The sequence below is a fragment of the Lepisma saccharinum genome, chromosome 27, assembly GCF_977018435.1.
Source record: "Lepisma saccharinum chromosome 27, izLepSacc3.1, whole genome shotgun sequence".
Lineage (NCBI taxonomy): Eukaryota > Metazoa > Arthropoda > Insecta > Zygentoma > Lepismatidae > Lepisma > Lepisma saccharinum.
The window spans coordinates 35614283-35632402 of record NC_139255.1 but is presented as its reverse complement, the minus strand read 5'-3'; the positions used below and the strand labels follow the sequence as shown (position 1 = coordinate 35632402).

At 35.3% G+C, this 18120-nt stretch overlaps 2 protein-coding genes across 2 annotated transcripts in view; one reads left to right on the top strand and one right to left on the bottom strand.

Annotated features, from left to right (window-relative positions):
* Positions 1 to 11312, bottom strand: part of rt (Protein O-mannosyltransferase rt) — a 36503-nt gene extending 25191 nt beyond the window's left edge. The window contains exons 1-5 of the mRNA XM_083113552.1: positions 11016 to 11312; positions 8097 to 8278; positions 4698 to 4822; positions 2625 to 2801; positions 831 to 1005 (exon numbers count right to left, since the gene is read on the bottom strand). Of these exons, the coding sequence (XP_082969678.1) occupies positions 831 to 1005; positions 2625 to 2801; positions 4698 to 4822; positions 8097 to 8278; positions 11016 to 11198 (842 nt within the window). The 5' untranslated portion in view covers positions 11199 to 11312. The remainder of the gene's footprint in view (positions 1 to 830; positions 1006 to 2624; positions 2802 to 4697; positions 4823 to 8096; positions 8279 to 11015) is intronic.
* Positions 11313 to 16930: 5618 nt separating this feature from the next.
* The window catches only part of LOC145979977 (serine/threonine-protein kinase Nek7-like), a 48423-nt gene continuing 47233 nt past the window's right edge, over positions 16931 to 18120 (top strand). The window contains exons 1-2 of the mRNA XM_083112916.1: positions 16931 to 16994; positions 17539 to 17600. The gene's annotated coding sequence lies outside the window, so the exon portion shown is untranslated. The remainder of the gene's footprint in view (positions 16995 to 17538; positions 17601 to 18120) is intronic.

The following is an 18120-nucleotide window of genomic DNA, read 5'->3' as shown; positions in this document are numbered from 1 at the left end:
TGGATCTAGTTTAAAGTGGGATCCGCACCACTATGTACCTCCACTGGATATCGAACCCGGGACCCCTTTATTACAAGGCGACGATGAAAATAAAATAACCTTGGGACAATGAACGGTTACATTCCTATATATATGGAAACTGACTTACACCTTTTAACTCCAGAGCAGGCAAGTGATCTTGGTGATATATTGGAACATTAAAACATTATAAGAATTTAAATATAGTGGAAACCCAACTTTATATTCACATTAAACATTTACTTTTTGTAATCCCAATGGAGCAAAACATTATACAATTTTCCTGGATTTTTATATTTTAAGATTCAACTGTAACACTGTTAACTGTTTCCATGTTAATAAAACATTAATATGCTGACCAAGACAAACTTTTATAGTATAAAAATATACATAAAAACGTAATGTTTCCACCCTCTAACAGTGTCTTCTTCAGACGAAACTTCACAACAAATAATAAAAAAAGATCCACTGTATATGAGATGTGGCAATTTCTAATACAAGAATATTGACCAAAACTATTATAATAAGAATCGTAGGAAATTATTCAAAATAGTCCACTAATAAGTTAATCATAGTACTAAAATAGTTGTAATTTATTGCGAAATCCATTTCTGCACAAACTATTATCAATTCTGCATAATTTAGACTTCATGGAATTATCATGTGTCATTCACAGACTTGGGAAAAGGATTATTCTGTATCAGTTGATGGGATTCAAACTGATACTTTCTTATGCCAAGAAGATCAGCCCAAATAAAAAGGATAACAATAAGAGCTTGCATTAAAATTATCCAAATACAAATGCTGCTTACCACAGAGCACAGGTGAGGGACATGGCTGCCAGACTTAGCCACAGCCACCACTTAAAACAATAAGGCGTTGCATGGTATTGTCGAAACTTCACAATGCACAGCAACCCGAAAAAGGCAAAGAGCAACAACATTGATTCCATCAGGATGAACCTCGATTGAGTCAAAATAGCATTATCTGAAATAAAAAAAAAAAAAAGACTGGCTATTAAAAACCAAATACATCAATTAAAATCACACACATTATCTTACTGCGTAAGATTTTGATTGTAACATACTTTACAATCTTTAAATGGTAGGTAATAGTGCCATTTATGATAGCAAATGAACAACAAGTGGAACAATTTATAGCCAAATAAAATTTGGAGGAGGACCAATCAGATGAAGTTTCAAGCAAGACAACCCCACAAATGAATCTTTTCCTATAATTCAATATGGTTTATTGTAACATGCAAACATGAAAAATATATATAGATTACTGTATTCTTCCAGATAAACTGAAAGAAACTCGGACCATATCATCCTGACAATCTTGGTAAGGATTGTAGAGGCATGCACCACACACCACTTTAAGGCTGGTCAAGACTTGACATTACCTAAGTTTGTGCAGAACTTTAACATAATACATATTAAAAGATAACATTCCTCAACCCAACGCAAAAAAAGCAGAACATATGAAAATAAAAACAGAATGCTGGATGCACAGTAAAATTATTAAAATATCTAACACAGAATTGGGACTAATAATAATAATAAAAATAATATTTAAAAAAATCAGGTTCTTGCTAAATCTAATAACATTTTATAATTCTGTAACCAAGTATTATTTTTAACACAGCATGGTATACATTGGTTGGTTTCACTGTCAGAACTGCTTCTAAATCTGCTGCAAGAGTACCAACATACCAAGACGCTATTCATAATCTTGACTCTACTATTTCGCAAATTCCTTCCTTCCATTATTACTCCAAACAATTATATATAAAAAAAAAATTACATTGCAATTTTACCATTCAACTCTACCAAAGCTTCACTTTAAAATAGTCATATTCATGTATGAAATTATCTCAATACAAAATATTGTCATTTTTATACTTTAGTTACGATACAACATTTAGACTCAATTAATTAAAGGATAATGGAATGCCAGTCCAACATTACTTGTAAAGTAAAAATTTTAAACCACTAATTTCCATACAGACACTGGATGATGGAAATGGTCAAAACCATGGTCAATCATTGCTGTTCTCAGACTTCCTCAACTGCAGCCTGCTACTTCCTCTCAAGTAGCTCCCGAATTGTTGGGTCTCCTGAATGGGGTAATGGTAATACAGTCGGCTTGCAATCAAGCCAGGTTTGGTACACAGTGGTGGCACATAAGAGAACCACATCCCACTTTAAACGATAGGTCTAGTAATGATTAGCCTATCTATGCATAAAGGGAACTTAAAACAAAATCTCTAAACTCCCGAATTGTCCTCACGATGCTGGGTCAAGATGAAAATTTTGTAGCTCCAGCTGTGGATTGAACCCGTGGCTGCTCGTGTCAAAGGCAAGAGCACCAGCCATTCAGCTAAGCAGGAGTTCTTTCCTGTATAACTATTCTAACTACATTTTCCTACATTATACATTCAATATTCAGTCCCAATAGAGCAAATTGCTATAAAATCTTCCCAGAATTTACAGTTCTCTCACCTTGGTCCCCTGAAAAACAGAATCATAAGCTAAAAAGATGTACAGGCATCTATACTGAGAAAATTCTATTGAAATATCAGCTGCACATGCAAAAATACATACCAAAAACAAGAAGGAATGCTGCCAAAGCAGCTGCCCATTGTGTCAATCCCATCTCAAGTATAAGATAGTAGATGGTGGGAATGAGAAGACTTCCACAGAATGCTGGAACAAACCTCAGAGCTAACAGAGGTACACTGGATGCGTAGGAGCTGCCAATGCGGTCAAACTTGAATTGTCCTGAAAGAATTTGATTTTTAACCCATCAAGCACATGAGAGATCAACCAAAGTCACGAATTATTAGCAAACGTGACTCAGTAACTATTACTAAATTTGTAAACTGGCAGGGCCAAGCCCGGGGTAATCAAAAGAGAATGGTGGGATTGAATCATTTCAGTATGTTTAACAGTTTCTGAATACATTTTAATAATCCCAGCATACTTACCTTAGTGACTCCTATTATTTCACTTATTTATTACTTGAAAACATGGCTAAGATCACACTTTCGTTGAAATTACAGAAAGAATACAAAAAAGATACAGAGTTACAATTAATACTGGTATTACAATATAGTCTGTGCAAGTAACGTGCAAGTTTCCGCAAACTTGGATTTGGGTGCGGTTCACAACAGGAAGCACTCAAGGTGCTGTGGATTTTATCTTTGTCTGTCTTCGGTCCACATGCACTCTCTACCCTTCAGTGAAGTTGGTTTCTAGGAACCAATTGCGATCAGCTACTCCATGTGCGGACAGCCCTACATGTGAGGACACCACATGCAAATGACCCGATAGCAAGGTAAGTCCTCTGTCCACACATCCCTGACCTTCTACACTTCCTGAGAATGACACGAGGCAACAGAAATAACTTGCCTATGGTTATTTCGGCCACACCCGTAGTATATAAACGCTAGTCATAGAACTAGAGGTGGGGGTAGTCGACCAGCAGATCTGAAGTGCAGTCTCCACCCAGCCAAGTCCAGGCTATCTTCAGGCACTTAGAAGATGGACAAGGATCTTCTTACAGCTTACTAAGTATCGCTAATCTTCTTCTTTCCAAGCAGCTCCCTTACCTTAACACTTAGGTTGAGATACTCTTCATAAGTCAGCAACAACTATTCTCTATAATAAACCTTGTTATTGTTAACCATTACTTATACACCTAATTGTGTCTATACCTCACAGGTTCTCCCATTTAGTATTAAGACTCTACCAAGATAATAATGCATTCTCTTTCAGCTCAAAGCCCAGTCAACTGATCTACATACCCCTAGTGGTAGTTCTGGGGCCACTCGACCCTACCGTTACAATTTTCATTAGCCATTGGTTTTTTTCCCCGGGTGCCTGATTTTCAGAGCTGTCACCTCGCTCTGAAGAAGACTTTTCGAGTACTGCGTATGTGCAGTCTTGATACAGCGGGATGAACAGAGGACAGCCTTATCTTGTTCTTTTCTTATTACAAAATAGTACAGGGACAGAGTTCAAAGTTAGTTTGCACTATGATGAAAAAATTATATAACTTTACAAAATTTTACACTAAAGAAAAATATGAAAGAAATATTGTTGAACATGGGTTGCAACCATCAAAATGAGAAAACCCCTGTAGTGTTGTTGGCAAATTTTCGACTCAAAGGGAGTGTGAGGGGTGCAATCAGCTGTTTACCACGTACAATCCTACCCAAGTATTGTCACATGTGAGGTATTCCAACACAATGTTCAGTGCTAAGTGTGTGTTGCATCATGAAAGGAAAAACCATACACAGCGAAAGTAGAAATGCAATATTTAATGTTGGTTAAGTTTTTGACAATGAAGCAAGGGAGGAAAGTTATATATATGGCAACATGGGGGTACTCAGGCAAAAGCAATAGGGAAGCAAGAAGCAAAAAAACAAATTACTGTCCACTTTAGTTCGTCAGTTTGCTACCGTGGTTCTGATCTTGGAGGAGATATAACTACAGTGCACCTTTTATACAGAAGAAATATTACAACGCACAAAAGTACATGTGGCCAAATCACATTGATAACAGGAAAAAACTTCCATGATGAACCGGATCACAGTGTGATTCCAGAGATGGTAAATGTTAATTAATATCACTACATAAAAATGTTAAAAAGTAGTATTAAATTGTGAAACTCACCATCAAATCCAGCAAAGTATGCAACAGCAGCAATCAGCTGCTTTCCAAAAGGAGGGTGGGAGTCAAAGAAAAATGTCCTCTTCATGTATAAACTTACATATTTTCCATAATGAAGTTCATCAAATCTGAAACATAAACAGTTACAAAAATATTATAAAAAACAACTTTAGGAAACAAACAGATTTACATAGGGGGGCTGATTTTTTAGTAGTGGCAACTATGGTATAGCGACGCCGTGCAACGGAGCCAGGCAATGTCGTCTATACCAAAAGTTAGTTGCATGTGTACCCTCCCTCAGAGCAAATGAATTCACTCTTCCCACTCCATGCCCGTGCGCAGTGACAACAAGAACAAAGCAGTTGTGTGCGAGCGGTCGCGGAGTGCAGTCACAATGTTTACGAAGCAGAAGAGCTGATTAAAAATTTAATGTGCTAGAGGTTGCACAGCACGACAGTGTCACCATAGACTGCAACAGGCGACAATAAGTGCCTGCGACTTCGACCTAATCCCTAAGATGAAGGAACCACTTCGTGGGATTTGCTTCCGAACAGTTCGGAGACGTTCTTCTGGCAGTAGATCGCTCACTTCACACTAGCAACAGATGGCTTCCACATCGCTGGGTCATTCCATGTCAAATGAACCAATTTTTAAATAATTAGTTGCATGAGCATTTTAGAAAAATTTCATTTTTAGTACATACTTAAACTTGGCACTTTTCACAAGCTCCAAATCTACTGTACATGTTTCTAGATATCAAAACCAATGTTCAAAAAAAATTATTGTCTTTAGTTCTGTGGCAGCCATTTTTTCAACATGGCAGTTTTTGCTCATGTAGCAGTATACAGAAACCTTAATATCTGAAAAACCATTAGAGCTAGAGATCTGAAACAAAATTTATTTTGTAGCTAATGAAGTATACTTTCTATGATATTCAACTATGTTTTACTCAAAATTGCATCCTAAGTACGAAAATTATGGTGGAAATTTGGGTAACAATATTTAAAAAATTGGATTTTTAAGCCAGATTTTTTAAATGAAGGGGTTTAGTCTAAGGCTTGAATTTTTTTATGAGTAGACCTACAGCAGGGTGTCTGTAAATAAAATATAAGTGCTTATAAATGCACCCCTTTTTTACAGCATGGGCCGTTCATTGAATTTTGATGGGTCCTCTTGAAAAATTCTGAAATTTGGCACAAAGGAAGCCCTGCATGAACCTAACTCACAGTAAAAATCTCAACTTTTAGATCCAACTCGTTTTGGTCAATATGGGGTAACGTATGTCATCCCATACTTAGAAAAATGAAGTTTTTTTCTTTTTCTTTTTAAATGTGGGTTAAATAAAGAGTCAGAAAATATAGTAAAATAAGGTTTTAATACTTGACTTAGCAGAAATTGAAATTACAAGGTATGGCAATTGAAAATCTATGAAATCTCATTGCAAAAAAGTTTGATTTATTAGGTACCCATGACCAGTTGGTGTTGTCAGCTCGTTTCCTACTCATTCCCTTTGTCAAATCAGGCAGAATTATTTGTTCTTACACTAAGTTCCTAAGTAAATTCTCAGAAACCTTCAGTTCATCAGATATATTTTTTCTTGACGAAGTGGTAGCAATCAAACTGATCATTCTGACCTTTTCAACATTAGTTTTCGCTAATTTACATTTTTCATCTTATAATTTCAATTATATGATTGTACTGGCCATGCAAAGGATTGTCACACTTGTCTTCTCTTCTTCAGTTCTAATACTTTGTGAAAAGCAACTTTCCAGTTTCCTTTGCACTTCTTGTATGATGTGAATAGTTTTTCGAGCAAGAGCACTTTATTGTTTTTTCTGCAATCAGACTCCTCAGTTTTGAAACAGGAGATACATCAAAAACAAAACAGACTTCATGCATTTCCTTTAGTTTTTCTTGGGTTGGCACAAATACATCATTTCCATTCTGGCATTTAAGTGAGTCACTTTCTCCAGATATGAAAATTTTACTCCAACATGTCAGGCATATTGATTTAACTGGACTTACTTGACACTTTTTTGCCTTACCATATGAAGCAAATTGATTTTAAAAATTCCCTTACTTAACTTCTTCTTTAACCCATCTGCTTACCTAGTCGTCGAATCGACGGGTTCCCGATTTCCATCATGTAGTTTCTTTTTCATTCAATAGATGGCAGAGATTGTATGGTCTTTCGAATCTATGACGTGTATGTTTGTGCTGCTAAGTTTTTCATACCATTTCAAGCGTGTTTCATTCAGTAATTTCTCATGTAAACAAACCTTCATTTGTTACGTCTTGCAAACATGTTGCGTAAGAATGTTGTAGAAAATTCTGCGATTGAAAAGTTGCTTTTCAATAGTGAAGAGGAAAATGTGGATTTAGGAAGTGGAGATGAACACGGGGGAACATTTTGTGTTAGTGAAATTGAAGAATGTAGTGAAAGAGAGGAAGAGGTGGCTGTGGCAGGAAAAAAATAAAAGGTTGAGGGAATGGAAATGGAATGGAAAGATGTGTTTGATCAAAATTATTAGGCGAGTTTCTAATTATCTTTCAAGTAAACTGCATATATGCATACTTATTACTATACTTCCACTTCAATATATAAAATTTTCACGTAAATTGCTTGGATAGTTTTCAGAATATTTGACGTCCTGTCTTGCTGTGCAACCTTCATGGGAGATAGCCAAATTTAAATGGTATTTCATGGCAAAAAATTTGGCATTTAAATGGTATGCGGATGGCTTAAGTAGTACTTCTGAAGATCACAACATACTTTACCATATAAATAACTATTTTCAATGGTATTTGCATATTGCCTCTAAGTCATCCACCTGTAGTCTTGACCTAAGAAGTGTTTTATCATTTTCACCGAGTTCGTTAAGATTATTTAGGTCTTTGGGACCCTTACCAAAAGTGTATGCAATGCTGAGGACTATATTGAAGGCCTGTAAAACTTAGAATCATGTATGTATGCTATATGTCTTCAAAATAAATAGTTGCCACTACTAAAAAATCAGCATTTACATTATTTTTTCTCATTTTACAAAGTCTCTTCTTATCCCCCAAAAATGAGTGAGAAACAGAAAATTAAGGCGAATACTTTGTATTCGTATTTTACTAAAAAAGAACTGTTTGGTTAGACGTGGAGTCAGAAGACAGCAAGGCACAAGTGCCTTCTATTTTATTGCTATTTCATCAATTTATGTCTGTTAACACATACTGCGGAATTTTAGAGATTACTTACTGTGTGTTTCCTTGACACTGATTTTCACTTCCACATACTTCTATATAACTCTGTACTTGTCAACAGCCATTTGTTTACTATCCTGTACACCTTGCAAAAAGAATCCAGTATATGGACATCAGACTATGAACTCTGGAGTTCTCTAAAATTAAACTTACACAATATTCCTAGGTTCTTCTAAACGATACAAACGTGTTGCGAGGCCCACTACAAAAAGAGTGACAGCCAATAAGTCAAGCTCCAGGTTCACTTGGAACCTTTTTGTCCGAGATTCCTGTTTCACTTCAGTGGATGCCAACACTTCATTAGGGGGAGTCTCTGGTACCGATTCACCATCACCCTGTCCAAAATAATAAAACACACGCTTTAACAACAGGTTTTCTTTTACAAATGTGCATGTACACTTTAAAACCAATACATTGTTCAGTACTAGAATTACACCTTGAAAGATTGAAACTTTATATTTTCCCATTTCAAGATATAAACTGTTAAGGTTACAATTCATATAAAAATTTCAAGATAGTTAAAACTGTTTCCATATTACAGCTCAGATACACATATCAAATACGAAACAAATCATAGATGGAATAAATTTACTAGCTCACCTAGCCCTCAGTTACGTTACATTCATATCTACAGATAAGGATTTTTTCAATTTCATATGCGAGGATATTTCACAAAATTTAGCCATATATATTCTTATTAACAAGAGTGAAGGTATGTAAACTTACTTTGTCTGGCATGCATACAGGTAGGGAAAGCAGAAGTGGTTGTATTCCAAAGTGTATTCTGATATAAATTATGTGTAAAAGAGGAAACGATAAATCAAAACATTTTAAAATATTAAATGTAATTAACTTAAAAATCATTCAACATACAGAACACAATGAGTATTTACGGAGATGGTTGCAAATGTGTAATTACTTTTGGTACGATTTTACAATACCGGACGCTTCCGTAATTTCTACCATACTTCTTATACTTACGAAATACGTAGTCCCAATGAAGTATCTGAGGTTAACATCTGGGGATGATTTGTAGAAATTGTTAATAGACGTGTCGAAGTTGTAAAATAAGCTTTTCAATTACCACGATCATTCTCCGTATACAAGCATGGAAACCATGTTTCATGATAAGAATACGTTGGCAACAGTGCATCAAGCATTCAATTGCATGTTACGAAAATGGCACCTTCTGTGAGCAATTATTGTTTGCCGTTATAGTGCTACAAAACTAAGATCCCGTTAATGTATGTGCTCACAATTGGCCCGCAAACAACTCCCTGATATCTCCACAAACTATTCCAGGTAAGGTTAGGTTAGGCAAGCATAGTTAAAATTCAGTTCGTAAAACAATTCACATGCATTTCGAAAAAAAAACATTATTTCCGCTTATTTCCCATTTTCAAAATGTGACCCCCAAACTATAACTTCAAATTCGTGATTAAGAGGCCTCAATTAAAGATTAAGCCAAACATGAAAGAAATCGGTGAGGCATCCGGTATTGTAAAATCGCTCCAATTTCATGAAGCTGTGAAAAGTACTAATTTGTGAGGAAACAAAATTGTATTGTGAAAAATTAACTTGTGGAAAGAATGCATTTTTCTTCACATGAAAAAGACTGTATATAATGCAGGAGATGAAGGAAAGTGTACCGTCGATGGTCCGTACCCCCCTCCCCAATAAGGTGATGATTTTTGGGTCATTTATGAAGATGATGTTCTATACGAACGATTTGTGTTGTTTTTAGCTTTAGGAGATGTATTATAGTGGAGTAATGAGAGTTTTTTGATGGGACCATTTATGACGTCATTTTCATCGTTGCCATCTGCATGTGATATGAAGAAACATGTTGTTACGTTATTTATGTTTTGTAACTAGGAGCCGTTAGAAATATCTCACCTGATGTTACTTCAGGCCATGCGAGATTTACTGCAGACGATGTTTCGGTTCATGTCACATGGTAGTGAGATTTTGTTTGAAAGGTGGGCGTGCATTTTTAGTGTGGTAAGTGCTATTCATTTTACAATGCATATTGGGGAGTGTATCGACATGTTCAGTATTGTGGCGTTCTTCGGCTGGGAGCCGGAGGTGTATATCCGTTAGTTGTAGAAGGATGGTTTAGTGACCAGAAAAAAGAAATGTGTTAAATGCAGTGGACGATATCACAGGAATGTGTGGAAGAAGTTAAAATATGGCAGCAAGCATAAAAAAAATCGACGTAATTCTCGAGGGGGTACAGTGGGTTAAAATTTGGCGCTGATGTCATGCACGGGTAGCCCCACAAACCATTCACGAATAGCACCACGAACCATGCACGGTAAGGTTAGGTTAGGCAAACATAGTTAAAATTTGGTGTCATAGTAATGTCAGGATACGCCAGGAGTGTTATTTTGCTGCTGTTTGGGAATTTTTTACGGGAAAAATGAGCAATAGTAGTCTGGAATAGGAGTTTCTTGTGCTTACGCGGGTCATACTTTGGGATCAAATATCTCTGTTATTTCTCGTTTCCTAATGCTGGAACCACTTTTATAATACGTAAAATGTTGAAATCTATCGATTGACGCAATTCTCGAGGGGGTACGGTGGGTCGAAGGCCCAAGGAAAGTGTAGAAATAATAAGGAAATCAAACATAACAATCCTGAACTACATAAAATCTATAAATGCTAACACCAAAGCACACAGGGATGTAATGGAAGTGCTAAGAGACGCAGCTTATGCACGTAAACATAAACGAGTGGAAGGAGAAATCGATCTGCAGAAAACCCATTCAATGTGTGCTTCACGACAATATCGGAATTACACAATCGGAATCTGGGACATACTTGCTATATGACCACAAATAGTTAAAATTATCAGCATATAACATATGTATTTTAAACGATCAGAAATTTGGCGTGCACACAAGAATATTGGGTAACCGAATATTGGCCAAATGATATTAATTCATTAATATCAAATAATCATTTAAAAAGAGTATGAAACAGATACCTATAGGTTCATAGTCCTATTTTCAACTCATTAAGCTGATGCATATCTAATATCTTTGCAAATGGTAAGCAGTGCTATAAATTTACCTCATCCCTTTCGGGTGATTCTGATGGACTGACATCTGAGAGTTTTTCCAAGCTTTTTCGTAAATGAACATCCAATGAATTAAGCTTTTCCGACTTCTGTTCTGTGGGAACACTCATTTTCCCTTTCTTTTTGCCAGTTTTTGCTCCAGCATGATTCTTCTTATGTTTCCCTTCGGTATCCATTTAAATTCTGTACGCATATATTACAAGGTTTAAAAACAAAAGGAAAATACGACACTTAATTCGTTACTCGATTAGACATAAGAACACCAACACAAACGGCCAACACTACATGTTTACTGCCACAGTTTATTTTATTTTAAGATCACAGAGGTAACGGTGATTGACACAAATGAATATGCATGCCTTCTTTGCGGAAAGTATACGGGATATCTTGCATCTAGCACAACTAACCACAAACAAAAGAAAAACCAAATGGCAGGAATTTTTTTCCCAATCCCGGCCCCGATTTTTCGGGATCCCACACACCCCTATGAATTCCAATTCTTTATTATTTTTTTGCATTTCTCTACCCACTCTACCCAGAGACTTTTCTTCTATGATTCATTTGCCAGGAAGTGTTAATATTTATGGGACTGGAAACTTTTTGAATCCCGACATTCGGAACGGGAAAAATCCGATAACTTTCCGACACTTTCAATGCTAAAAAACTGGAAAAACGTCGATAGTTAACTATTAACTATGCAATTAATTCCAGTTCAGAAATGACAGGTTTTGTGCTGCATCGAACCACAGAAAAGAACTATTGAACGATATCAAGTTTCTTATCTACGCGATGGAAATTTAACTGAGCTTCAATCATGCTATTACACCTCAACTTGATTCATAGTATCTAGTTATACTGGACACGCCGAGTTGTGTCACAGACAGATAATCGCGCTCATAGACATACTACTACAAGATGTTACAGCTGCGGGTTAAAAATGGTTGACAGTATGGCGGCACTGGAAGGTCGTTTCCTCGCGACCACCGACGGCAGCACCGTCGGGGAAAAACAGAAGACGAACGCTATGCGCAAGGACTCGTTGATTGCTCGAAACGACAAAACACTATCGTGTTCCGTACCATTCGCGTACCGATACTTTCTAACCGCGTTCAGCCGATTTGCGCGTATAATAAACTATACGCGCAAATTGATTAAACGTAGTTAGAAGTGGCGGAAATTAATTATATGCAATGCTTTCGTTTAATTACAAACTTTTCACATTAAAATTGATTTCTATCAAACAAAAATAAAAATATACGAAAATTATATGGAAAACGTACTATTACCAAAACTTTCTGAAATTGCATTATTACTTTGAGCGGAAATATATAATTTCCTCTAAAAGCATTTTTTTAAAAAAAAATCTACATAATACGAAAATGACAGTCTTAAAATAGGTAACTTTTTTTTTCTTGGGTGGAGAAATGGAATGAAATAAGTATTCAAGAAAAAACAGAAGACGAACGCTATGCGCAAGGACTCGCGGATTGCTCGAAACGACAAAACACTATCGTGTTCCGTACCATTCGCGTTCCGATACTTTCTAACCGCGTTCAGCCGATTTGCGTGTATAATAAATTATACGCGCAAATTGACTAAACGTAGTTAGAAGTGGCGGAAATTAATTATATGCAATGCTTTCGTTTAATTACAAACTTTTCACATTAAAATTGATTTCTATCAAACAAAAATAAAAATATACGAAAATTATATGGAAAACGTACTATTACCAAAACTTTCTGAAATTGCATTATTACTTTGAGCGGAAATATATAATTTCCTCTAAAAGCATTTTTTTAAAAAAAAATCTACATCATACGAAAATGACAGCCTTAAAATAGGTAACTTTTTTTCTTGGGTGGAGAAATGGAATGAAATAAGTATACAAGAATTCAGAATGATTTATGTCATGTTAATCCATACTTGCAAAAAAATATTTTCCTGATTGATCCTTCGGCTATACAGGATTGTATTGCAAGATTTTACACAGATGAATAAAAAATATTTTCCTTCCCACACATTAAAACGGAAAAAAATGACTGCGTACAGCAACTACACTCCATTCGATAATAAAAATTCCAATACTGTCAGGGATCAGATCCAGTGGCGTGACCAAGGGGGGGTTGGGGGTTGGTGGAGGTTAAAAAAAAACCTTTGGCCCAGTATTCAAAAAAAAAGAACATCAAATGCAGGTAAAAATGGCAAAATGAGTGCTGACTACTAAAAATGTATACCTAACCCCCTCCTTTCGGAAATCCTGGACACGCCACTGATCAGATCACATACCTTAAGGCACTTATTAGAAATAGGTTAGTCTGTACAGAAAAAATATAATAATTACTAAGATAATGCTCGGAAGTTTTCTAAAAAATCAAATAAATAAGAAGTACTAGGTTGAATGGTACGAAAAGGTTCAGCCTTTAACACAAATTTACTGTAATGACAATGACCACTAAGTTGAGGTGAAATTTCATACCTTATTGTAGCAAGTGCAGCAGCACCTACTATACATATATGCTTGAAAGAAAAGTATGAAAACATTTTGGAAACTTAATTGTTGTTCCTTGTAGACTTCTTTCAACATTTAAAGCAATTGAAAGAATGAAAACCTCTTATATTGAAAATTAATATTTCTACTTTAAAAATACTAAGAAAATATTAACAAAAATAATATCTACATATATATAAAATAATATCTACAATATCTCTTACATACAACAGATTATTTAGAAACCAAATACTCATCATTTACTAAATAGCTGAACATGAATGAAGAAACGTTGATTTATTTCCCTCCACGATGAACTTTGTGCCAGCTGATACGAGACTTAAACAGAGAAGTGCCATATTTATTACACTTCCCACGTCCAAGTCCCGTACCGGACTTTGCATTTGTATCTCTTCTATCTTGATGTGTGCATAAAACATGCACACAGGTGCATAATTCCTAGAAATTAAATAAATGCTCTACTGTGATGTATAGTGGGATTAATTTTCTTGCATTTTCATGTTCAAATACTATTTAAAAAAATATGAACTGGGAACTGCCCAATGGGTAACATAGTTTCCCTGGTGACACTAATAATATCTACAATATCTCTTACATAAAACAGCTTATTTAAAAACCAAATACTCATCATTTACTAAATAGCTGAACATGAATGAAGAAACGTTGATTTATTTCCCTCCACGATGAACTTTGTGCCAGCTGATACGAGACTTAAACAGAGAAGTGCCATATTTATTACACTTCCCACGTCCAAGTCCCGTACCGGACTTTGCATTTGTATCTCTTCTATCTTGATGTGTGCATAAAACATGCACACAGGTGCATAATTCCTAGAAATTAAATAAATGCTCTACTGTGATGTACAGTGGGATTAATTTTCTTGCATTTTCATGTTCAAATACTATTAAAAAAATATGTACTGGGAACTGCCCAATGGATAACATAGTTTCCCTGGTGACACTAACATTTCAGTAGCCAACATGCTAGAGTGCTCACCACATAAATGAGAGTACACTTTGCAAAAATAAAGTCAACCGAAGCTATGGCAAACAAAAATAATGTACTCACTTTAAGAAATGCATGACTTCATTATCAACTTTGGCTGCTTTATCCTAAGGACATACGAGCACCATTACAAAAATGAAAAATTCATATTGGACCTTGCTACTCCATACCTCCTTTCTGTAGTTATTACGCATAGTTTTATAACATGAGCAACTAGTATTTAATGAAGTACAGCATAAACAGTGTGCAGCAGAGACTACTTACTTTCATACATCTCACTGGACTTGATTAATCTGTTATATCAGTAACTACTGTACTGTGTGTATCATGATACATGAATGTTACTGAACAGAAAAATGTTTATCTTAAAATAGATAAATTGTGGAAATGATCACACTCTGAAGTGTTTTTTTTTTTCCACAGAAAGGTTTCTCTGAACTGCAAAGTTATTCCCACAGTTGTTAGCAGTACTGAAAGCACCTTTTCATTCTCTTGTATATGGGAACCATGATTTTCAGTAATTATTCTCAAAATAAAAAAAAATGTGCAACTACATTCATGAGGTGTTGGGACGAGCAGAACAAGTTACTTTCAGCAGTTTTTTTTAATTATTATGGTAACAGTTTCATACATCGGAGACACATTTCTTCACTTTTACAGAAGAAACTACTTACGGAAATGAGTTTTTCTAAGGTTTCCAACGTTAGTCAAGGTATTTTCTTTCATCGTGGTATCTATTTGACCGGGAAATCATGTCAGTGTTTCCAACCCCCCCCCTTTTTTTTACTATGCTTGCCTAACCTAACCTTATCGGAATGGTTCGTGGGGCTATCCGTCAGCAATGTACAATTTGCACACGTGACGAACACGATAGTAGGTATTTTTCGGTGAAGAAGGTTGGAAAACACTGATATTGGAAAACAAAAGAAGCGATATCATTCACCAAGTAAGCGATATCGCACCGTTACGTGCATTCGATAGCACTTAGATAAATGCGTAGAAAAAGTGTTTGTTTTTGTGTAAAACGCACAATGGCACCTTGAACTATGTTCCGCAATACGCAATTGGTAGGTACGAACCATGCAAAACACAAAATATCTGATTTTAATGTGTCTCCGATCTATGAAACTGGTACCTTTATTATTAAGTACAGAAGCTATTATATTTCACACATTGTCAATTTTTGCAAATTAAAAATGCTGATTATTGATTATTATTACCACTTTTTAGAGAGAGCAGTGATATCACATGGTATAGATGATTATTTTTTGAGACATAGAACCTAACAAGCAATGCAAAACAAAATCTTACAAGAGAACGTGAATGTTTTATAAAATAATTCAGACATTATGAGGAATCATGAATTTAGGTGAAAATAGCACAAAAACGAGGTTGACCACTTGGTGAAAATAGTAACTGAAAATATGCTGCTTTCAATACAAAGTTGCATTTACCTCAAATGATCCTTGAGGATTAGCTACATACAAATAAAAAGGCTGCGACTATTTTCACCAGGTGGTGAGAATAGCATGTAGGGTTATTTTCACTAGCAAAATAATTACCGGAATCATAACATAAGTAGGTTAGGATCATTATGTTTAATTATCTGATTATTTCCGGGCGTGTGTATAATTATAAAAGTAAGAGAACCAAACCTGGTCCACCTAAACCACTCAAGCAAGCAAGCAAATACGAGAGGAATTTAAAAAAATAAGTTATTGCAGAAGCATAACATCACAGATTAAGTTATACACATGGAACTTGGCCCTTACAGAACAGTATATAATATTATTACCATTTCATTAAAATTCCTGAGTTTTTATTTTACACAACAAATGATACACAATTACAAACAGAAAGTTCGATTTCGATACTGAATGCAAGCCTGTAGTGATGTATGAAATGAACGGAATTTGGTTCGCGTTTGGCGATACTTCTTTATCACTTTTGAAAAAAAAGCTTTGATACGTATTACGCAGTGATTTCATACAATGTTAAATTCCGATTTCATTAACTACATTAGGCAACACTTACCGCATCCCCAAAATAATATTCTAATGACAAGAATCAGACGACATAATTTCAAAATTTAAGCAGACTGGTCGGCCGGATGAAGCTACTTATCCAAATTAAAAACTAAATAGTGTGTAGATGAAAGAGTTGTAGAATACGTACATTGCTGGTGCTATTTTTAAATATTACACGTATTCTACTCACATTCTCGCGATAAAATTTAGTACAAGAAAAGGTTCGTGAATATGGACAGGAATTTGACTTCAGCCGGTTCGCGAGGAACAGTAGAAACACAGAATACTAACTACGGTCAACCAATCTCCCATAAGACTGAAACAGCCCTGATCGCGCTTTATTAATCTGTGAGTTGCCTTTCAGAGCAGAAGACAACCCACTTTTTTGAAAATGCATTTTATTTTGTTATGTCAAAATGCATTATAAGCTGGTGCGTATCAAATAATATTTTGATATGAATTTATAGTTTATGTTGAGAAACAGTGTATAGTTGAAATGGTACGTTTCATACATCGGAGACACATTTCTTCTTCATGTGGGAATGTATCATAGCGGAAATTCATTATTTTTGTTGAACAGTAAGGCCCAAGTACCTTTTGTTTTATTGCGATTTCATCATGCTACGAATGCAATTTTCACATGGTTCGATTTCGATTTATGTCTCTTAACACATACTACGGAGTTTTAGCTATCACTTAATATTTTGTTCAATATATGCTGTCGTGGTTAGGTTTGGTTCCCTTAGAAGTGCGTAAGGTAATTTTCAAGTTGTTTTTTTCAACATAAATAACTTTTTTCGAGTCCGAACAGCGCTCATTACTTTAAGGAAGGTTCAAATTTCATGTGACAATAATTTCCAAAATTCTACGATAATTAGTATTTGTGCCAGGAGAAACCATAAAACAATCAGAGCCGTTACCAAATAACCTGCTGATCACTGATCTAAATTTATAACATTGTGATTTCTCTTGTAGGTTATCAGCAATGCAGTAATGTTACCTGGTGGAATCTTGAAGGAAGATTCAAGAATGACTAGGTAAGTCACTTAAAAGTTAATAAATAGTGGTAACAGTTTCATTCATCAGACACACATTTATTTACTTTTACACAAGAAACTTCGTACGGAAATGAGTTTCTCCAAGGTTTACAACATTCGTCGAGGTATTTTCTTTCATCGTGAAATATATTTGACCGAGAAATCATGTATTTTTCAAGAGAAATATCTCACCGACTCACAATTGCCGTTACTTTCATTTGATTGCCCTACGACAAAGTTTTTCTTTTTCACAAATGAAGTAAGCCACCATCTTTAAAATTTAATGTAACAGAAAACATCAAGAGAGTTTGTGAAAGCAATGATGAATTTGAATTACCTGATGATATTTGGGATTCATAATTTTAAAGAAATCTGAAATAAAAATAAAACAGACTGCTTTTTTCACAGTTAAGTTGCTATATTACAACAATGTAACATTGACAACATCCATTATATAACAGATTCTTTTTGTTTAAAAAATTACTAACCATTGTTATAACTGTATCTTTAGTCAAAATGA